The 24,139-nt window shown below is 40.8% G+C and overlaps 2 protein-coding genes across 3 annotated transcripts; one reads left to right on the plus strand and one right to left on the minus strand.

Annotated features, from left to right (window-relative positions):
* On the plus strand, positions 1-11,530 carry si:dkey-283b15.2 (neuronal pentraxin-1). The gene is made up of 6 exons (XM_061674548.1): positions 1-102; positions 3,327-3,991; positions 8,662-8,980; positions 9,454-9,701; positions 9,804-9,983; positions 10,744-11,530. Exons 2-6 carry the CDS (start codon positions 3,419-3,421, stop codon positions 10,951-10,953), a joined length of 1,530 nt encoding a protein of 509 aa, XP_061530532.1. The 5' UTR covers positions 1-102; positions 3,327-3,418; the 3' UTR covers positions 10,954-11,530.
* On the minus strand, positions 2,181-24,114 carry cyth2 (cytohesin 2). Of its 2 annotated transcripts, XR_009768421.1 has the most exons (14): positions 23,877-24,114; positions 21,841-21,991; positions 19,733-19,799; positions 19,211-19,329; positions 19,055-19,135; positions 18,691-18,803; positions 17,892-18,040; positions 17,661-17,773; positions 17,142-17,220; positions 15,815-15,886; positions 14,982-15,136; positions 14,515-14,682; positions 10,725-10,949; positions 2,181-9,968 (listed from the first exon to the last, which is right to left on the minus strand). XR_009768421.1 is itself a non-coding variant. In XM_061674550.1 (12 exons), the coding sequence occupies exons 1-12, from the start codon at positions 23,941-23,943 to the stop codon at positions 14,595-14,597; spliced, it is 1,251 nt and encodes a 416-aa protein (XP_061530534.1). In that variant the 5' UTR covers positions 23,944-24,113; the 3' UTR covers positions 11,961-14,594. The 2 variants fall into 2 exon arrangements, 1 of the variants encoding a protein (XP_061530534.1); XM_061674550.1 differs by lacking the exons at positions 2,181-9,968; positions 10,725-10,949 and having other exon boundaries at positions 11,961-14,682; positions 17,142-17,218; positions 17,662-17,773; positions 23,877-24,113.
* Between the last annotated feature and the right edge of the window lie 25 nt (positions 24,115-24,139).

Consider the following 24,139-nt stretch of genomic DNA (forward strand, 5'->3'; position numbering starts at 1 on the left):
AAGGTATTGAAAGAGTCTCCTCTGGAGTAAATCCCTCTCAATCTGATCAGTGTGTACAACTCGACTGCGTGCGCGTGGACGCTCAAGCGACAAAAACATCAGGTAAGAACACCTCTGATTTTCTTTAGACTAAACATGACGAACATTGAAGGAGTTTTATGGCATTCAGTGTCCACATTAGCGTTAACTCTAGGTTTAACATGCAATTTTATAGACTTAAAATTAGGGATTCACTGATTATACTTTTTTTTTAGACTGAGTATGAGTAGAAGTTTGACTACTCGCCTAGACCAAGTACAAATACTTGAAAATGCCATTATGTCTTGCACTTGGGTTGAAAATGTTTTATTGTAATCAAATATGGCTAAAAAACATAAACTTAAACATGCCATATGTTCCACTCAAATATAACACTGAGATTGCAAAGGAACAACTTACCATTACTAACATTTTAACATCCAACTGCGTTTTTCTAACAATCTTCACTTAATATTCATTTAAATGTAGCCTGCAACACAAGGCATTTCATTCATGGGGTCTCTCAGTCTGAACACCAGGAGCACTATGTAAAAAAAGTACAAAGATAAAAGATGGAGAGGAACTGTACACAATAAAAAATATATAATCACAAGAATAAAGTTGCATTTCAACAAGAGCTTTAAAAAAGTCATTTTATGACAAGAAAAAAGTCATAATTTAAGGAGAACAACACCCCAACTTTCCGAGAAAAAAAATATGGCACCAGAATGTAATTAATTTTGTAATTTTACAAAAATCTGGTCGGAATTTTACACGACTGAAGTCAGAATATTGTGATTAACAATTATAATCGTACAGGAATAAGGTTACAAAGAATACATTTGTAATTTTTGTGAAAATGTTATTATTTACGAGAATCAAGGAATAATATTGCAAGAATAAAGTTACAATTCTAATTAAAACAAATAATTTTACAAAAATTAAGTCAGAGTATTATGTAAAACGTTATAATTCGATGAGGAAGTCACATTTAAAGTTGTAATTTTAAGTGAACAAAATCATTTTAAGTGAATAGTTGGAATACATATACTGTAAGCCTATGTCATAATTTCATGAGGAAAAGTCATACTATTAAAATAAAAAGTGAGATAGTTGCAATATTGCAATAAAATAATGAACTGTTAAAAATTGTGATAGTTGAGAATGTCATTGAGTTACACTTTAGTATGTCTGACAAACAATGAAATTGTTTGTCACATCAGCAGGGTGAACAATTCAGTGTGTGCATGCGAGAAAACTGATGTACACGATCTCGATGTTGAAATCCTTCCTGTTTATTTACACGTCTGGCGGCTTTATTTTGTAAGAGCTTTTAATTACATGTCAATCAACACTTATCAAATTTTCATTTCCCCCGAACGGTGCTACTTAAATATCCACCTTTGCCATATGGCGCCACACAAACTCGCCGTGGATTACCACAAACACACACGGGGGAGTGGGGGGTGGCGAAGAAGCCGACTGATCTGGAGCTAAGGTAGCACAACAAGTGCTGGCAATTAGGTTAATTGAGCTGGCTGCGGGTGCTGATAAACTGATCAACTGGCTTGAGGCTCAACGAGCGAGATTGGTGTTGACACGCTTCTCCACTGGGACCATCTGTCTGGGCTCCTCTCAGCCCCGTCGCTCACAAAAAGGAAGCAAAGTGCACTCAATGTTCACCGCAAGTTCCTTATTCACATACATATTATCATCAAAAATGTTCTAAATGTATTTATTTACAGTTACATGCTGCGAACAACACACACACAAGCTACAAAAAGTACATAGGTCACTGAAAGCAACAGGTGGTCAGCAAATTCTAGCAACAGTGTCATGTGTGTGCCACTTGAAAATGCCCACCTTATATAATGCAGGCTGTATTAAATATTTAATGTTTGTTCATTACTGTATATATAAATAGACACATGACGGGATGATGGGGACTCTTTTCACAATCTGGAATAGGACTGAAACTAAAGATTATTTTAATAATTGTCGAATCTGTTATTTTTTTGCGATGAATCGGATAAAAAAAAAAAAACTATTTCTGTTCTTTCCTTCAAAAACAGGACAGTATTTCAAACTGGCAATGCAGAAAATGTATTGATTACGATTCACATACTAGTTTTGTCCGTAACATGTCAGAAAATAGGCAAAGGTGTTTGTAAATGTCTTATTTCGATTAAACACAAAGATAATCAGTCTGATTTCATGGAGGACTACAGAGAGTAGGTAATGTTGAGAGGCTGAAATTATGAGGATTTGGACAATTTTTAGTTAAACTAGATCTCTAAATGATAAATCAATCCAAATCTATTTGTCGATTAATTTGATAATCGATTACCGGTAGTTGTTGATTAATCGATTGTTGCAGTGCTAATGTGGAATCAATCAATCAATCAATCGTCTGTCCCTTAATGCAGTGTTTCCCGATCTTTATTGAGCCAAGGCACATATTTTATTTTAGAAAACTGTTACAAAAAGTGGATACAAAGGTCCATTATGTACCTTCTGGCATCTATTGGAAGAGTGTTGAATTGTTCTGGTGGGTTTCAGGAATCCAGTGAACAGGCAGCAGATGCTTTGAAATTTCCTTGGGTAGGACATCCAGAGACATCAGATGTTTGGGCTTTTGCTGACTTTGATCCGAATTTAGGTTTAAAACAGGCCAGATTATCTGTGTGTATTGGACCTTTTGGGTTGAAAGCAAACACCCAAACAACCAGAGCTTCAAGACGACAATTTGTTTCCTCTCGAATGGAGGAGCGAGGAACCTCACACTGCAACTTGAAAACTCAGATAGCTCTATCAGCCTCAATGTGATCTTAGTACAGTGGTACCTTGACTTGATTATCAAATCCATTTTCCCCATTGAAATGAATTGAAATCCCAAAATTCCATTCCAGCTCCAAAAATGAAGTTTTTGTAGAAAAATAGATCAAGTATCAAAACAAAACATATAAGAGAATGCAAAGAAATAAAGTGTTTTTATAAAGTGTAATTGCTATAAGTACTGTAGTACTGGTGTGTTGGATGGCCCCTTTTAGGGGCGTGGCCTAGTGAGCGACATCAAGAGTTGGGAGTCGGATTGGTCGGTTATTTCAGTGTGAGCATCTTGGCGCCAGGCTCCTTGCGAGTGTTCTTATTTCGTATTAGTGTGTTTGACTGTTTGTCCTGTTCAGTAAAACGGCTGCAAGTGCATGGGTGACCGTGGCTCCCCTTGCCCACATGCGAGGGCAATAGAATATTTAAACTGCTCCGTTTTTTTCACTACACTCACATACAACGGTGCGTTTGTTTTGCAGATTCAGCCGAAAAATCAGTGAAGGAACTAGAAATCAATCCTCTACGCTGACAATGGACTTTTGACTCGAATGATTAGTAGTAGGTCATTAGGATGGAGATGATGAGGAAGATTTGTCGTCCATTCTTCGTCCTCCTCTCTCTACTCCTCCTTCCTACGTCTTCCACTTCTGACTTCCACGCCGCACAGCCACGCTTCGTGTGCACCCCTATTCCGGCGGACGCGGACCCCGCCTGCTTCCCCGCAGCGGGGCCGGGAGCAGCGGGAGCGGCCCACCATCAAAGCGAGCCCCCCACCGGCTGGATGGGAACGAGCGACGAGGCCAAGAATACCATCCTGCACCTCCGCGAGAGCCTCGTGCGACAGAAAGAGACCATCCTAGACCAGAGGGAGACGATCAGGGAGCTGACCGCCAAGCTCGCTCTTTGCGAGGGCTTCGCCAGGTCGCCTCACGACGAACGCCTGAGCGCGCCCTCGGACCACGCCTACCACGACAACCAACACGTAAACCTTATACCGGACTCACTGCACTCTGATGGAGCTCACAGCGCAAAGCAACAGGAGAAGGACGTCGTTAAACACGTGAGCTTAGGGGACGTGACGTCCTCGCCGGAGCAGATGGAGAGAATGCTGCAGGCGCTAAAGGAGAGGTTGAACAACCTGCAGGTGAGTTGCATCATGGGCAGACCATCTGTACTTAAGGAGAAGTACAGATAATTGTGTAAATAAACACTGGTAAAATTACAAATACCAATTCAACTCTTGAAAAATACAAGCAAAAAAGTACATACTGTAACACACAGTATACTTAAGTACAAAAGTCCATCTTTCTTCTATACTGTTTATACTATCAAGGAATTTTTTTTTCAATGAATTTTGGTTGCCCTGCGATTGCCTGTCGACCAGTTCAGAGTGACTCCCGCCTCTGGTCCAGGGTCAGCTGGGATGGGCTCCAGCACGCCCGTGACCCTCGTGAGGATAAGCGGTATGGAAAATGCATGAATGGATGAATTTTGGGGTTTCAAGCGCTATAAGTGTTGGATAGGGACAGTCCTATCTATAAATGCTATAAGATGGCAGCAAAGCACTGCATTTGTCGAAATGAAGCTCCTCAATTCACCTCAACATCCATCCATGCCCGTGACCCTAGTGAGGGTCACGGGCATGCTGGCCCCTAGGCATGCTGACTCTAGGCGAGAGTCGGGTACACCCTGAACTGGCCGCCAGCCAATTGCAGGGCACATATAAACAAACAATCCTTCACACTAACATTCACACCTAACGGCAATTTAGAGTCTTCAATTAACCTACCATTCATGTTTTTGGAATGTGGGAGGACTACCTCAGACTACCCAGACAAAACCCACGCAGACACAGGGGGAATAACGTGCAAACTCCACACAACTGAGGCCGAATTTCAACCCGGGTCCTCAGAACTGTGAGACCGCTCACCTCAACATACAAACCCCAATTACAATGAAGTTGGGACGTTGTGTAAAATGATGATATAATGATTTGTAAATCCTTTTCAACCGATACTTAATTGAACACACTACAAAGACAAGATATTTAATGTTCAAACTGATGAACCTTATTGTTTTCAGTCATTTTTAATTTGATGGCTGCGACACATTCTAATAATGCTGGGACAGGGACATGTTTACCACCTTGTTACATCACTCTTCCTTTTAAAAAGACTCAAATAAGATTTTGGGAACTGAGGACACAAATTGTTGAGTTTTTGTAGGTGGACTTCTTTTCCATTCTTGCTTGAGGTACAACTTCAGTTGCTCAACAGGCTGGGGTCTCCGTTGTCGTATTTTGCTCTTCATAATGCGCCACATATTTTCAATGGGAGGCAGATCTGGACTGCTGGCAGGCCAGTCTAGTACTCACAGTCTTTTACTGCAAAGTCAAAGTCATAACACGTGCAGAATGTGGCTTCGCATGGTCTTGCTGAAATAAGCAGGGACGTCCCTGAAAAAGACATTGCTTGGATGGCAGGCTATGTTGATCCAAAACCTGTATGTACCTTTCAGAATTATTGGTGCCTTAACAGATGTGCGAGTTACCCATGACATGAGCACTAACACCCCAATACCATTACAGATGCTGTTTTTTTTTGTTTTTTTTAAACTTCGTACTGATAACAATCCGGGTGGTCCTTTCCTCTTTGGCCTGGAGGACATGAGGTCCATGATTTACAAAAACAATTTAAAATGTGGACTTGTCAGACGACAGCACACTTTTCTACTTTGCGTCGGTCCATCTCATAGGAGCTCGGGCCCAGAGAAGCTGGCTGAATTTATGAGTGTTCTTGATATACAGCATGGTTTGCGCTTTGCATGGTAGAGTTTTAACTTGCCTTTGTAGTGGAAAAATACTTCACACAATGAGGCTAGTTTTTAATGCATTGCTCCTAAACTGTTGGAATATTTGCCTACGCAGTTGTTCACAAAATGGTGAACCTCACCCCATCCTTGCTTGTGAACAACTGAGCCTTTCGGGAATGCTCCTTCTATACTCTATCATGTGGTATGTTCCAAACAGGTGTTTTTTTTAGCATTCCTCAAGTTTCCCTAGTCTTTTGCTGCCCCCGTCCCAGCTTTTTCGGTAAGTGTTGTAGGCATAAAATTTTAAATGAAAGAATATTTGCAAAAAACACAATCATCATCAGTTTCAACATTAAATGTGTAGTGTAACGTATTGAATATAGGTTGAAAATGATTTGTAAATCATTGTATTCTGTTTTTGTTTACATTTTACACAATGTCCCAACTTTATTGAAATAGGGTTTTGTGGTTCCTTGGCACCTAAACAGCGGCAAAGCACTACTTTTTAGCACTCCTCAACTCACTTCAACATAGTTCCTTGGCACCAAGATGCCACCAAAGTAATACTTTCATTGGTTTGGCCTAAGGACAAAAAACTCCAAACGTGAGTAATGGATAGGGTCCCCCAAAAATCAGCAAATTTGCAAAAGCAAAACCACGAATAGGCAGGGGTTCACTGTACCCGTTTTCAAAACTTGGCACAATGAAAAAATTATTATCATCAAACGTGTTTCCATAGTTATGCTAACGTTCTACATTCTCTTAAATAAGGCCGTGGACGGGGTATATTTAGTTTCTTTGAATCTGTTGCCTTTGTCGTTAATGCTCCACGGTTCATGTTTTTTCCACCCTATGAGTGACCCCAAGATCTTAACTGCGGTTGACTATCTCTCTCTATTTATGTCTTTTTTATGTTGTGCCATCATCTGCGGAGGTTGGGGGAAAAAAAATTAACAATCGTAGTTTAGTATAGTAAGAAGTAGAAAGTACAGATATAAATCTTCAAATGTAGGGAGTAAAAGTAAAAAGTCGGCAGGAAAAAAAAATTGAAGTGTACAGTACAGATACTTGAAAAATCTCTCTCTCATTAACGAATAACTTGTACATTGTTACTGTCCACCACTGAACGCGGGACGTCATGATGTACGTGTGTTCTCAGAAACACTGCTGAATCGTGATCTAAGACAGATGTCAGGAGCCGTGCAGTGATGAAGGAGGAAGGGGGACATGGGTCTAAGATCAGTAGTAATTACGGTGATCTGCCTTGACTGAGGTAATTGGGCCAAGCATATGCACAAAGCCTGGATTACCTGACAGGCACATCCAGGTCCACAATGAAGCAAGAAAACCCGCCGTTTACTAGACCAGTGGGAGTTGGAGCACAGCCTAGACTGATCACCTGTCAATTACAGGGCTGACAAATACAGAAATAGTCAACCATTCATTATCCTCTATCTATCCATCCATCTTCGAAAGCGCTTTTCCTCATTAGGGTCACAGGTCAGCTGGAGCCCATCTCAAAATTTTCATTAGTCTAGAGAGCAGTTATGATTGAGCCCTGTGAACTTTGCCTAGCAACAAGTGCTTGATTTGACATGACTAGGAATAGGAATCCTGTAGATTAGGTTTGCTTAGAGACAAAATGTGAATGTCAAATGTCAAAAGAGTGATGAGGTCAAATGAAAGATGTATTTTGATTCTGAACATTCCCAACATGGCGTCAGGTTAGAAGCACTCTAAAGTTTAGCTATATTTCCCATGAAAACATATCTGGGTTATTTGCTTCACTTGCAAAGATTGAATTGTGTCAAATGGGGAATACTTTCAAAATGAAGAACTTATCTTTTGTTATCTCATCATATAATGAAATATGTAGTGAAATATATATAGTAAGGCTGCAACAAACGATTATTGCAATAATTAATTAATGTGTCAAAAAATGTTTTGATTAATCGACTGATTAAAGATTGATTGATTAATTAATTGACTCAGACTTTAAAGCAATATTTAAATTTCCATCCCTTAATTTAAAAACAGGACATTATTTCAAAGTAACAGTGCAGAAAATGCACAAACATAATTGATTATGATTCAGTTACTGGTTTGGTCCGTAACATGTCAGAAAATAGGCAAAAATGTTGGTCATTGTTTTCCAAAGTAAAAGCAGATGTTTGGAAATGTCTTATTTTGATTCAACACAAAGATTATCAGTCTGCTTTCATGGAGGACTACAGAAATCAGAGAATATTTACTAGTGAGAGGCTGAAATTCCCGAAATTCCAAAGATTTGAGCAATTTTAAGTTTAAGTCTATGAAGTCTAAATGATTAATCGATTATCAAAATAATTAGATTAATTAGATAATCGATGAGTTGTCGATTACTCGTTGCACCTCCAGTATATAGTGATAATTGCCTCAATATCATATATCATTTGTATTATTTAATTTGTTCAAACAATGACAATCGGTAAGAGAATCGGCTCAAGCAGTATCGGTAATATAATCGGAATCAATAGATTCATTATTAATTCCCATCCCGCCATATGAAACACATTCACTAAATACACAGGAAAATACTTTTCAGGCCAATTCCTACCTAATGTTTATATAAAAAATAATTTTGAATGTGTCATGCAATTTTCTGATTTCTTAAGTTGGTGAATTTGAGGTTATTGTAAACCATAATCATCATCATTATGAAAAAAATAAATTCAGGAGATATTTCCCTCTGTGTGTAGTGAAACTACTATATATGAGTTTCACTTTTGGAATTGAACTACCGTACTGGAATAAATTAAGTTTTCCACAATATTCTCATTTATTGAGCTGTACTTGAATTAAAGTGGACGACACTATTTGACAAAATGTTTTGGGATAAAGAGAACATGCAAACTTCACACAGAAAATCCTTGTGTTGAACACAAATTAAAATTAACGACAATCTTGGCACATGCCAAGTGGTGCTAACCACTCAATCCACCGTGTCTACTAATCCCTGAGCAGAAGAGGAACTCGTCCCTGACCTACTCCAGCTCCCTGAGGGAGCTTCTGCAGAGGAAGATTGAGACTCTGGAGGAGCAGCTGCATCCGCACGACCACCAACACCTGAACGACCACACGGATGACGGCAGCGACCGCGGCGGCAACCGCACCGATAACTTTGACGAGCACAGTGACAGAAGCCATCACGGAGAGGGAAGCCACGATGGTGGTGACCCCGCTGGTCACGAGAACAACGAAGCAGACAGTCACAGTTACCCATCGCATGGAGGATACCACGGCGACAAACTGGAGACCATGCTCAACCAGCTTGAACTGACAGGTACACAAAGGTGGCAAAAGTACTCACACTCTGTACTTTAGTAAAAACACTAATACTCCTATAAAAAAGCTCACATCACTTCAACATAGTAGTTCCTTGAAATCAAGATGGCAGCAAAGCACTACTTTTGTCTAAATGAAGGTCCTCAACTCACTTCAACATAGTTCCTTGGTACCAAGATACCACAAAATGGCGGGAAAAACAATAATTTTATTTCTTTGGCCTGTGAACTGTGAATTACGGAAGATCACTTCCAAAAAGGAAGCTACACATAAGTCAATTCGCAGATGCCCAATATGCGAGGGAACGCTGTATTGTCTGTTTTCAAATGTAAGGACTAAAAGTATAAAGTTGTCTGAAAATAGTTACACAAGTACAGATACCCGAATAATCTATAGTAATACAAAGTAAATGCACTTTGTTACTTCCCACCACTGCACACAAAATTCACATGTTGGCTTTTTGAACAACAGGTTCTAAGAGAAAGAACAACCCGGACACCTTCCAGCTCAATTTCCCAATGCGGAGCACCTACATGTACGCGCGCATGAAAAGGACGCTACCTCAGGAGATCTTCGCGCTGACTCTGTGTCTGCGGCTCAAAGCCGGCGTCGGGTCCGCCATAGGGACACCCTTCTCCTACTCTGCGCCGGGCCAGGCCAACGAGCTTGTGCTGATCCAGTGGGGAGGGAACCCCGTGGAGCTGCTGATTGACGACAAGGTGAGGGACGACGTGACGTGACACGGACTAATGTAGAGTGATGCATTGTGGGACATTTTGATGGTAATAGCCACGTGGGCGAAAACCTTTGCTTTTTTGTAGGCTGTGTCTCTGCCTGTGACGCTGAGTGATGGGAAATGGCACCACGTGTGCGTAACGTGGTCCACGCGGGACGGACACTGGGAGGCCTACCAGGACGGCGACCTGCGGGGTTCTGGGATCGACCTTGCCCCCTGGCATCCCGTCAGAGCAGGAGGGGTGTTCATCCTGGGACAGGAGCAAGTAAAGACAAATCAAATAAGACTTATTATAATTGTGTGTTAAAGTCTAGGTAAGATCGCGTTGGAGGCAGATGTGGCAAAAGTACTTAAGTTGAAGTCCAGATTGTTTTTGTATCATATTTTGTCACAGTGGCCTCTAGGAAAAGTAATTTCGGCATGCTATATGTTCCACATTTATTGAGGACTGACAATAAATGCTACCATACCATACAAATAATCTAGTCTAAATAATGCTCCCCAACTCACTTCAACATAGCACATTGGCACCAAAGTGCAATTTTTGTCCAAATGGAGCTCTCAACTCACCTCAACACAAGACACCAACATGTCACAAAATGGCAGCAAAACACTACTGTGAGTGTTCACTGTCCTCAAAAAAAACTACACTTTGGTAAATGTATACGTTCTGATTCAATTCCTTCACTTAATTAAAAGCCAAGAAAGCACAGAATGAAAAGTACTTAAATATAAAAGAAAAAATAACATTTACTGTCAAATTATATACCGGTTTTGATAAATTGGCACAAGGAAAAAAACATTTTAACTTGCATAGTATTCGTATTTAAAATATTTTTGTCGTGTCATCATCTGTGGAGGTTTAAAAAAAAGTAGTCTATTTTGCTGAAGGAGTAGTAATTACAGATATAAGTTTTCAAATGTTGGGAGTAAAAGTAAGACGAGAAGAACAATACTCAGTATAACATGAAAAATCTACTTATGTACAGTAACTTAGCGTTCGTACTTCCCTCCACTGGTTGCAGGACACTCTGGGAGGCCGCTTTGACGCCACGCAGTCGTTCGTGGGGGAGCTAGCCGATGTGCAAATGTGGTCTTCGGTCCTGAGCGGAGCCGACATCCAGGGTCTGGTGTCGTGCGGCGGCCGCCTGACCGGCGACGTCATCTCGTGGTCCGACTCGGACGTGGAGCTGCACGGGGGTGTGGTGAGGCGCGCCTTTGAACCCTGTCACTAAAAAAAAAAAACTGAAGTGCATCCAAGCTGACGAAGATATTTAGAAAGACCATAATGCTGTAATTGGGGGTCGAAGACAACAACAACAAAAAAGCCTCCAAAGTGAGAATCAATGCCTTTGTTTGAACTTTTTTTTGGGTTACTTTTAAAGTCTTTGTAGTTATATAATGGTCTGATTGGCCAATATTTGATTATCGGTTAGGTGCTGTGACATATTGTCATGTTGTTCATAAGTTAAATTTACAGTTTACTTTCTGTTGTAACAATGTGTTGACAAAAATATTATGTGGAAGATTTCCACATAAAATACAGCTAAACAGCCAAAGAAATTGTCATCATTTTGTTAAGACTTACATTTACTGATGTGGATTTTAGTCAAAGTACATTTTAGGCATCGACTCTTAAAATGTATTTTCAAGCAAATCCTAGTTTTCTGTAATTGACCATGTTGTAATTGTTGTTTTTTGAAAGTGCACTGAATTGTGGCTGTCCTGTATTAACTGTTTTTTGGGCCAATTCATTGCATTTGCTTATATGCTAATTTACTGCAAGCAGTACAAATACATTTTTGAATCATATTACATGATAGTTTGTTTTATTTTGTCACATAATAGTGCTTAATTAGACATAAAATATTTTTAAATATAAAGGATCTGAAAGCCTATAAATTGCATCTACATACTTTGTAACATCTTTTGGATTAAAATTAAAAACATTAATTAAAGAATACATTTGGAAATGCCTGCTTTTTGTTAGATAGCAACAATATGGACTGATAAATATAAAAAATTTGATATCGTGCTATCAAATGTCATACAAAAATTAAAGTCCATGTTTAATTTAAATTTTTTTTTTTTAAAGAAGGGCTTTTATTGGTCTATCCTATATCTATAGGTGTGTTTATTTGTCAGCGGAAGGCCGCTATTATGTGAAAAATACACGAGTTGTTTTGTATTTGTTTGTTTTTCATTCTTTGGGGCCACCCAAATGAACAAGAATGCAGCAATCAACAGTCAATCATCACCTTTTTATTTTTACACAGCAGTTTACTGGCACCGGTGTGTGTGTGTGTTTCGCACCATTGCTACATTTACATCATATCTAGCGGAGTTTTCACCTCACCATTAAGTAAATAAATAAATAGAAAAAAGACATTTTCAGAAAGAGGTGGCTCAGAAACAAAAGAGTTTCGCTGTGCACTGTTTGTAACATTTTGCTGACTTTTTTTATTTTTGGCAACTTTGCACTTCAAGAATTCCCAGAAGGTTGGAGGAGGCCCGCAGGCAAAACACACAGGAGGACAAACGAGACTGGCAGAAGGCCAGGTCTTTGTAAGCTTTGGGAAAGAAACAAGTAACGTAAAGGCCACTCACAAACTTTTTGTTCGTCCGCCACGTCTGAAGAGGCCCAAATACGATCAGCGTCATCATTCAGCTTCATGCTACTTTTTAAATCAACAACTAAAATACTTTGAAAAAGAACCACAATAGAGTATGAAGGTCTTGAACTTCTAAAATTTAAACTGAGCAGGTGATGGCATTTTAAAACAAAACGCAAAATGGGGAAGTGTTTTTTTAAGTCCTCTGAGGGCCATCAAGATAAAACATCATTTAAAAAAAAAAATTTTTTATAACAGTTCCCAGTTTTGGCGGTGGGTGGGGTAGGGGGCTTATGGCCTACAGGCTGTAGGTTCCCCAGCCCTGCTCTAAACACTTCTTGGTGAGTCAATTCACTGATGCGCGTCTGTCGCAACAACCGATAAAGTGCAGTAAAACAAGTAACGTAGCTCTAGTTCTCCTACCATCTACAAAAATCAATATGCGTCAAAGTCGAATCATCGAAAACAAGGACACTGAATATCTGAATTCATTGGCAGATATATTGTGTTTCTTGGACACTGGGAAGCAAAGGAATGAAGAAAAATAAAGACAAGTGGCTTATAATCTAATGGACGCTTGTGCTTCACCAGGAAAAACAAAAAAATGTCCTCATGGCTCTTTTTCTAGGCAACGAGGAACACACTAAAGACTTCTCGACTTGTTCTAGCGTCAGTCGACATGCACTCATACAGTAGCTCGTACAAAAAAGGAACAATAAATTAAATGGTCTCTACATGTGTGCTATAAACAAATAAGCTAATATCTATTTACAAAAAAAAAAAAGTCTTACGTAGTAATGAGCTGCCTTTGACGGGAGGCCGGTTGAGGAGGTCAAAATGTCACATCTTCATTTAATTGTCAATATTGTAGGCTGGTGGAATGATGTAATGCAGGTGGTGGGCTTGTTGTTATAGTGTAGTGTTCCCCTGCCTATTCGTGATTCACTACTTGTGAATTCACCTTTTTTTCTTTACCTCTGGTGCGTTATTCACAGGAAAAACTCATCTATTCCCTGTTTGGTGCTCTTTCTGAAACATCCTAAAGCCCTGTCTTACAGAAAAGTAGTGCTGTGGCACCATCTCGGTCTCAGGAAACTCCAGGGTTACCTTGCATATTCGCGACTTGCATATCTCGTGCTTTGGCACCATCTTGTTGATAAGGAACTATGTAGACTTGAGTTGAGGAGCTTCATAAGTAGTGATTTGCCACCATCTTTTGGCATCTACAGGCAACTTGAAAACCTTTGTGGGGGTCAATTACTTGTGAATCTTCTCAAATTAAGGCTGTATGTTGACGTTAGGGGAGAATGTTCTATTAGAAATGCCAAAACCCCATCTTACAGAAAAGTAGTGCTTTGGTATCATTTTGTTGCATTACCGCTGTGTCAGTTATTCACTGATTTCACTATGATTCACTGATTTTCCACAATTGTCAAAACAAATAAATAAATGTATCGGCATTACCACATTACTGGTAAAAATTACTGGTATTTATCAGTGACTGTGTTTCTATGTCTCAAAGGTATTCTCTGTCAATTGACTGTCTCTTGTCGTACTAGAGCGGCTCCAACTACCGGAAACACATTCCATGTGTTTTTGACTTACTTGGCAAATAATGATGATTCTGATTTTCTCTATTCAAGGCAGGACTTTGTGAAGTGAGGGGGGAACTTGTATTAGAAAGGCACTAGGCAATTAAAAAACCTTACGTACTTCGTCCCGAAAAGCATTATAATTGCATGCATATATATATATATGCATATATATATATATATATATATATATATATATATGGAGAGAGAGAGAGAGAGAGAGAAAGAGAGAGAGAGAGAGAGAGAGAGAGAGAGGGGGAGAGCGGGAGAGAAATAGGGGGAAAGAGACAATATCCACAATATCGCGACAAAGCACTACTTTAGGCCGATGCCCTGTCTAATAGAAGCTCCTTACCATAATTCAACATAGTTTCTTGGCACCTGGACGCCACAAAATGGCACCAAAGCACTACTTTAATTGCAAACATGGCTTTGGCGTTTCAGAAAGAGCAAAAAAACAGGATAGGTGCCCAAAGAATTGTGCATACTTGGGGGAACACTGCATATGATGAGCATTTTGTGGCTTAAATGTACTGGGGCTTTTTCTAACAGTTCCTCCGAGGTGTTTTTAGGACAGCATGGTGTTCCTCACCCGTTGATGTAATGGTGCTCTAATGTTTGTGGAGGGAGGGAGATGAGGGTAGGAGGAGGACAGAGGACGGAGGTAAAACTCTAGGGCTGCTCTTCTTTCTTCTTCAGCGATATACGTTTCTTTCTGGCGGCGAGCATTTCGTAGAAAGGGTCCACGCTGACCGCAGATCTGGCATGACGACAGACACACACAAAATGGATGTCACGCGGCTCATTAAAAGGCAGTACACCCATGTGACTAATTTGTTGTGGTTAAAATGTTCATCCAAGTATTTAAATGTTGATTCAATTATTTAAAAAAAATAATGAAATATTTCAGTGTGTTGTAAATGTACGTAAAATTTAAAGTTAAAATAAAGTTTTACATTTTGAAATGAACTACAAAAATAAATTCAACCACCCTGTTTTTCTAATTTATTGACCTGCACCTGGACATGATAGGCACTCTTTTCAATTTTGTTGTCATACTTGATGCTGTGGATCCACTCGTCCTTCTCCTCGGGCGTGGGGGCGGAGATGCGGTACACCATGTGGTTTCCCTCCACCACCCGGCCGTCCGCCTCTGTCTTGCAGGCCTTGATCAGCTGACCGCGGTTGTTGGGGATGTACAATTCGAAGCAGTTCTGTTAGGACGAGACAAGTGCGGCTGTATGGTATGCAACACAACTAAAAACTCTTTTAAGGCTGGATTTACAATGCAGGTCCAAGTCACCAATTGTAATTGCTAGTACTATTGAAGAGCCTCATGTCAAGGTGTTGGATGGTGTTTAATAATTTAACTTCTAAATACAGTCATTTATGTAACATGGGTTCATGATAGTGCACATGCTACAAGCAAGGCGTTGATGCTTTATGATCCTTTCCATTTTAAGTGCTTTGCCACCGTCATGTGGCATCTATATGCAATTAAAAACCTCTTTTGGGGAGGGCGTCAACTATATTTTCATTATTCGTGTTGAAGCTCAGTGCCTATTCCCCACAAATAACAGGGGAACACTGTATTTCCATAACATCAAGATGGCATTGGTATATTCCATCTGCGTGTTTATGCTACCCGTGCATTGGCACATATTGGTACAAATATTCGGTACATATCCAGTTTTTATCCGTATAGGGAAGAGGCCTAGTTCCAATCTGAAGATGCCCGATTCCATGTGTGTTTTTCTATTCCCATAATAATCTATCCCAATTGTGCCACTTGAGAGCAAAAGAGAAAAAACAAAATTGGACTTGTGCCAAGTATTCAGTCTAAATCCAGCCTAAGGCACACCAACAATGCGCTGCATGGAATGTGAGTTTACCGGTTTGCGTGGGTCCTCCACTTCGCGGATGCTAAGGTTCTCCAAGGGGATGATGCCTCGAGGTTCTTTGTCCTATTAGCGGAACGAACACACACACACACACACACACACACACACACACACACACAGTCAGAGCACAATAGGGACAGCAGTGTGCAACAGGACCAAAACACAATCTCACACAAGCCATCAGTAAAGATATGGCCTTCTGTGAACTGTGAGATTATTTTAAAAAATGCATAAGTCAACCAACCAGTTCTACTTCAAAGGTTGAAACAATTCAGATGATCACAAATGTACTCAGTTCATGCAAAACTCCAACTGCAGAGGAGCTCAAAGTATTGACTGCATATGGATAATTTTCATGGGGCCAATTCCTATCCAACTTAAAAATGTTGATTTTGTTTTTTCCCTCTAATGTACGAGGAGCGGTCAAAAAGTAAAGAGCCCAATTTAATTTAACCTATTAATAATATTTTTTTGCCTGAAATTTTCACAGGTTGTAGTTTAAAAATACTTGTTTGAAGGTTTATTCAAAAAGAAGTTTTCTTTAAGCCTGTCCTGTTCCTGTCAGACATTTTCTAAATGAGATAATTGTTGGGTGCCCGTCAGAAGCAGAGTGCTGTGATTGAATTTCTCGCTTTGGAGGGGGACACACCAAAAAGGTTGAAAATGTGTATGGGGTTAGGGTTATGTCATCAGTGATTGATGACACATGATGGGGATGTCACCAATTGTGACTCTCAGATCTTCTCTGATCAGTTCCTCAACCCTAGCACTATTTCTATGACTAACGGCTGAAGATGGTCTGCCACTCCTTTGATCCTATAGCCTTTGTAGCCTATTGCACCTTCCCCATACACATTTTCCTACATTTTGAAAATGTTTAGTGGTAAAAGGTTATCAAGCCAGAATGTACTTGCAACACCATAAGACATGCCCTCAATTCAAGCGTTGAGCCTACAGTTAAAAATTAAGGTGGTGAGGGTTTAATGGATCAGACTCCATTAAAGAGGTTTGTGGCACACCAATGGTGACTCTGAGCTTCTCTGATCAGTTCCTCAACCCTAGCACTATTCCACTCCTTTGGTTGTCTTGGAAGCCCCTCAAATCAGGCTCTTGTTCTTCACCTTTGATCCTGGACACCCACTTTATGACTGTGATTTAGCCTATTGCAGCTTCCCCATACACATTTTGCAACCTTTTTAAAATGTTTAGTGGTAAAATGTTATCAAGCCAGAATGTACTTGCAACACCATAAGACAACGTGTGGTTTAATGCCTCAGACTCCATTAAAGAAGTGTGTGGCACATGTATGCAGACTTACTGTTGTATATTCAAAGTAGTACAGGCAGTTGTCTGTGAGGATGAACCATCGCCTTTTCCAGGTTTTCACTCGTCCCCCTGAAACAAAGTGAATACTGTCAATCTCAGATGGCCGCACAAATGTTTAACCTTCTAGTGGCTAACTACCTTTCTACGTGCGTGAACGCAACTTGGTCAGTACATACCTCCTGAGAAAACAAGCAGCAGCAGCGGAAGGTGGAAATCGCAGGAGAAGAAGTGGAAGACGAAAAGGGACCAGCGGATTTATTTAGAGGGAGACGAGACAGAGGAAGAGAGAGAGAGAGAGGAGGACATGATACATTAATTAGTGACACACATCACAAGCCCCCACCATGCCATGCAACAAAAGCTCCAAAGCAAGACTCTCGCTTGTCATCTTGTTGTCAGGTACATCGACACTAAGCCGAAGGGACACGCTCACCACCCAACAAAGCTCCAGAAGTGAAGAGCAACCTCGTAACATCTATGGGTGTATTTGTGGATGGTATTCCCCGTCTCACCGAGTTTGAGCAGCCAGCCCTCTCTGTCGGGGTTAAAGAAGGTGTGTGTGAGGTCGTTGCCGTCATCCTCTGGGATCTTGAAGGGCTCATTTTTAATACTTTCATAAAGGTTCTTGAAAGACAAGAGAAGAATCACGTAAATCACGCTCCGGTGTGATGTTTAGGTAGCAAATCACGTAAGTGCTGCGGTGTGATTATTTAGGTAGCAAACGCCGTGGAGGTTAGCGTACTCGCAGGAGGTCCTCGGGCAGGTCCCCTCCGTCGTTGATGCCTCGGTTCATGGAGATGAAGCGGTCCAAGCCCGGTTTGTCCCTCACGTTGGGGTTGTGCAGGCTGGTGTTGAGCATGATGATGGCGAATGACAGCACGTAACATGTGTCTGGAAACAAGGAGGAATTCAAATCACAATTAAGGTACCTGAAGGCAGACTAACGAAACAGCAGAAGAATTGACCTCCATTTATAACCCAAATTCTAATACAGCGGGACCTTGACCTACAAAGTAAATTTATTTCGTGCCCTAGCATGTAACTCAATTTACTCATACGAGATTACATCAAATCAATTTTCCCAATTGAAATGATTGAAATGCCAATAATTTGTTATGGACCCTAAAAACATAAATAATAATAATAAATAAATAAATAAAATCACTATTTTTTTAATACGTTTTTAATAAAGAGGAAAATAAGCAATGTACAGGGTGTCCAAAAAGTCACTATACACTTACTTACATTTGGACAGATGTGAGGCCATCAGCATTTGACAGCTTGGGCTTCGCAGTTTTTGTCACAATATCATTTGAGTGCTCTCATTTCCTATTTGTGTGCTTGAGAGCTTGTCCCGTTCAATAAACAGCTGAAAATGCACCGGCAACCTTTTTTCCCTGACTTTTACAAAACTCAGGGCACTCAATAAAGGTACACTGTACTTCCACTTCCAGTGAAGCGAACAGGAATTAAAAATAATAATAAAAAAAAAATAAAAAAAACATTACGGAAATGTAGTTTGACTGTGCGTGTCTGTGTACCAGTGCTCTGGAAGACGCCGGGGTTACAGCGACAGTATCGCTGAGCAAAGGCCTCCATCATTCTGTCAATCTTCTGGGCCTCACCGGGCAGACGGAAACTCCACAAAAATTGTCTGCAAGCATACACACAACATACATTTCGTCAATAAGCTTTATCGTGCATTGTAGACTAAATAGAGTAGCAGCTTGTACTAAGAACAGCATTGAACCTTGTCAGCTGCGAGATCACCTGCGTGGTCTCAGGGAGAGTGTGTGCTTGAGTTATGTGCGGCATTTTCTATTACACCACATGTTTGTCAAGCAGAGAGTGCCAGGATTCCAAACGAGACATTTGATAAGTTTCATTTTCACAGTTGACTCTTACCTGAGGGCCTGGACGAGGTTGAGATCTGTGAACTCGTGCAGGTCAACGAAAGCCTGGAGGACTTTGATGTTGAAGTCGTCCCTGCAGCAGAGCAGCGACAGAGCCATGAACAATGTGCAGAATCGGAAGAGATAGATGTAGATTAAAATACACCACCTTTCTCCGAGGTAATCGCCTATCGCCGTCTTGTTGAGGCCCTCTCCTTTGTAGAGGAACTGAGCGATGTCTTCCGGAGTGTGTCTGAGCAGCTCGTTCTCCACGAGAAACACAATGCCCTGCAAAGACGAACACACACTTTGTCACCGTCCATGCTCCTCACTGAAAGACTTACCGTAATTTCTCGTGTATAATGCGCATTTCCCCCCCAAAATAAAATTGTCAAAAGTCAATCGTGCACATTATACATGGGTATAGGGGAAAAAAACTTTCACATTTTATAAATGTATGCCGCCTTCTAGGGGTTATGAAAAAGCTGTACACTTTCATTCCAATGTCAAAAAATACTTCATGTTTTGATCATATGGGTAGAAGCAAAATCATACATTGTAAAAATGCATAGATAGAAGGGTTTCCCAGAATTTTGAGGTCAACTTTGGTGGTGCGGATTATACATGGGTGCGCATTATACACCAGAAATTACGGTAACACTCTGTATAAGCAATATTTGAACATTCCTACCTTTTTAGGATCCATGTTGAACTTCTTCCTTCCCATTGCAACGTGCCTATTTTTCTGAAGGGTTTTACTGCACAGTGGACAGAAGAAGAAGTCTGATGATTACAATGGAAAGACTGTTGGCACATCAAATTCAAGTAGACAGTGGAACATGTGAAGTCACATGTGCAGCAAATCAGAATTCAATTCAAAATGTCTGGAAAACTAAGCCTCTAAAACAAGGGTAGCTACATAAAATAATTACTTTTTAAGTGGATTATTTATAATTTAACTAAGGATGCACAGATAATGATACCGGTATCATTACTACTGTACTGGACATACATACTGTAGATATTGTACATCTGTCCTCGTCGAAAAATGCTATGATACTAAAACGCCGATACCACTTCACCGGGCTGACGTACTATTCTGCCCTCCCACCCAGTGTGCAGTTTGGCAGGTAGCGAACTGTTCTTCAACGAGTCCACGTGCTTGTTTCAAGCTGATTATTTCCACCCCCCGTTGGAGTTGAATATAAAACAAACACAAAACACAGGGACTCACACATAAAGGGTACGTTCGGTAATTCAGTCTGATGCTCTCACTGCGCTCTGAGAGTGCAGTGTTCAGAGAGGAGGCTCACTCAGAGCGGCGGGAGTGTGGTGCTCTGAAGAACCAACCGGCACACTCCAACAACGCTCTGAGTTTCCGAACATTCCGCAGCGAGAGCGCGCTTGGAGTGAATTTCTGAACGTATGTACGAACATAGTTAACCAAATCCATAGTTTCGTCCTACAAAATACCGCTAGCTTAAGGCTAACACATAATTAAAAACGCCATTGACGGGCTAAGGAAATTAGCATCGACATTGCGGTATAAACCTTTATATAATAAATATTCAAACACAAAAGGTGCAGCAAAATATATAGAAGACATAAGGCATACATTCTTTCGATTGTGCGAAAAATTAGTTATATTAGTGCACCTTAGCTGTGATGGTCTAGTCTTTCATCAAATCTACGTATTATCTATGTGCGCACCACATTGCCCCCTGCAGCCCAAAGCGTGCACAACAGAAGCAGCACATATTTGGGGGCGGGTGGAGTTAGAGCCATGTCAGCCGTGTAGTAACACTTCAAGGTAAAATTTTGTATTTATTTTTAAATTGTTATAATTCAGTGAAACTTGATGCATTTTCAATAATTGTTTTTTTTTTTTTTTTTACCAATAATTGATTACAAAAATAAAAACATATTTTCATCACAATTGCAAGATGTTAGTAGACATTAAGACTTTTATATATCTATGTATCTATCTATCTATTAGTAATAGTTTCAAAATATCAACGAATTAGAAATTATAATAGTAATATTTTCAAAATATGAACGAATTAGAAGTTGGCCAGCATCCCAACATGGATAGTGTTCAACCTTAAGGCTTCTACTTGCGCGGGCGGTCACCACACTGACGTCACTGTGGCTATCCCGCGCGCAGTTTTCCTTTATACTCAAGCGCAACCCACGAACGCTGTTTTGAAAATGTGCTGCAGTTCTCCTCCAAGTTGGGGGTGTCGCTACGGCTGGTATTAGCTGGAATGCCACAGGGTGGAGTTTCCTCTGCATTTTACGGCCAATTCCGGTAGTTCCCGAAACAAGGAACAAAGCAACAACAATGGAGACCGTGGAACAGTGCCTGCTAGAACAAATCGACTAGATGACCAGCTGATGCGTTTAATTATATTGCAAAATAAATCAAGAAGGCGGCGGCGTAGGTGGCTGAGTAGCTGAGCACGTCATCACAGCATGTGAGTAAAACGGACCAATCACAAGAGATGATCGCTGGGGCATTCTGCGCGCGGCGAAAATTTGTGCCACGTGCGAGTCATGTGATGCATAGGGGCCGCACGGCCCAATGCGTCGGTCACGTGATACAACGCGAGCACTGTCGCCCGCATGTGCGCGGGAGTATAGAGAGGCCTTTAGTGGTTCCACTGTGTTAAAATTAATAATAACAGAGGTTGTGCGGTTTAAAGGATGATTGAAATCACATTTGAGCACGACATCACTAGAATTGCATGCAAGAGTGTTTCATAATGCACAATAACTGGGTTTCCCGTGTCCACATCCCACCTTCCCTCTGTGCTGGCCTCCAGGCCCTCCACCTCCAAAATGGCCTCCCTGAGTTCCTCGCGGAGCCTCTGGATCTCCTGCAGCAGGATCCCCTTCCTCCTGCGGATGTCCTCCAGCTCTGAGCGCTCCTCTGGGCTCAGGTCTACTGGGACTGCAGGGGGGGGGGGGGGGGGGGAATGACGTGTTAGCTCTGCCACTTCAGAGATGACAAACGGTGCCTGCACTCCAACGATATAACCACGGGTGTCTATAAGCTTAAAATAAATCACCAACTGCATTGTAAATAAATCACCAACTGCATTGTTACTCAAATTGGGAATAATAGACTACTGCCATTGTTATCAGGAATTTAAAAGGAGAGAGGAAAGAAACTGCATGGGCTGGGGGGCAGAATTAAATAAATCACACAATGGTGTGGACAAGTCAGCCATCCATCCATTTTTTATACTACGTATCCTGTTCAGGATCACTGGGACTGCAGCATATCCCAGCTGACTTAAGGCAAAAAAACTACACCCCGTGGACTGGTCACCAGTCAATCACAGGGCACATAAAGAGACACTCACATTCACCATTAGTAACTGTAGACTAATTCAACCAGAGCTTAGCACCAAAATATAAAATTAGCACAAATATTACTGAATGAAAAATTTACACATTTTATGGATGTAACAAAGCTAGAAAATGAGAAGAATAAGGGCTGCAGCAATCGAACAGTTTTAGAACGAATATTCGACTGATTACCCCATCGATTAATTGAGTAATCAAATTCAATTTGCATTATCAAACAATAACGAGCATGTGCAGTGCAAATATTGGGGTCGCCATCCTCACGTTCAACACTGTCGTATCTGTGCCTTTTGAGTGTGGATGCCTTTAAAAGGCAGGGCCTGGCCTGGTGAGTGACGCGGGTGTCAGCTAATGAGAGTGTAGAGTTGGCTGGCTGTTAACTGGCAACTGCGTGTTGAGTGAGTCGGCTTGAGGTGTGGCCACCGGCGGTTCGTGTATGAATGTGCTTATCACGTGTTTGTTTTCTTTTCTTCTTCTTGTTCAATAAAGTGATCGAAAGTGAGCCAGCGGCTGTGTCTATCCTTGACTTTCACCTTAGTCAGTCTGGAAAAATTATGCCAAAAAAACAAACCACTATGTATCCCAAAGGACATGTCTACTCAGGGCTGAATTATTATGTATTATTATTGAAACTAATACATCAAGACATTGTTACAGCACAGCTTTCTATTAAAGGTGATAAGCCAAATAGTTTTGGATTGTTGTAATAATGTAATGTAATATGTTCACAAATGTATATAATTTGACACAGAGCAAAAGGTGGAGGACATTTTTTTTTAAAATATTGTTACTATTTTAGCTGTAGAGTTTGTTTGCATAGCTAGAAAATATATATATTTTTTTAAATCATTATTGTTATTAGTACAAGTCGCAGTAGAATTTAATTTCTTCTCGATACATTTTGGTTGGATTTTTAAGCAACAGTTAAGAATGATGCCCAGGTTCGAAACCCCGGCCTCAGAACTATGAGGCGGACATGCTAACCACTAGGTCACCATGCCGAAAGCAAAAGCAAAAAATCCAAAACAAAACAAGCTGCCCCCATTCTCCCATGTCTCCAACAACCACGCCCACAGCCTCCATCCACGAACACAACAATAGCACACAGCTTGTAACTAGCCAGGAATAAGCATCGAATATTTAAACAAAAAGACACACGCTGTGCAAGGTGAAGCCCAGTGGTGGTGTTTAACGTCCACTGGCCGGCCTTACCTGAAGCACTAGCCGAACCGATCGATATTATGCTAACGTCTGCGTCAGTGTAACCGTAGGACGGCGAGTGTTTTTCAAAATTGTAACCACTACTTGCGAACATTTTCTGCTCATTTGCGTTGGAACGTTGCACTGAATTGCCTCTGTGTATGTCAAACCTAATCAAATAAGACGAGCCAGAAGCTCATCTGGCTAGTCGCAGCTAGCGTAATGTACATGTCTACAAAAAACTAGCTCCTCGCTCAGTGACTTACTGTAGTCCAAGTCATCCATTTTCGGCGCTTTACTTTTAGGCATAAATATTTCCGAGTCGACTGTCATTCAATAGCAGAAAAATGTGGATATATATACAAATATATCCTCAGAAGTGAAAGGAAAGAGAAAAAACACGACAACTAGTGGTGCCGGACCAGAGCGAGACAAAGAGGTGGCGGCGACACCGGAAGCGGTGACTGGTGATCGAGGATAGTGTTTCCCGTCAGTTTTTTTTCCTTTATTTTCCAAATATGCACTTGTA

This window comes from Phycodurus eques, chromosome 4 (genome assembly GCF_024500275.1).
Source record: "Phycodurus eques isolate BA_2022a chromosome 4, UOR_Pequ_1.1, whole genome shotgun sequence".
Taxonomy (NCBI): Eukaryota; Metazoa; Chordata; class Actinopteri; order Syngnathiformes; family Syngnathidae; genus Phycodurus; species Phycodurus eques.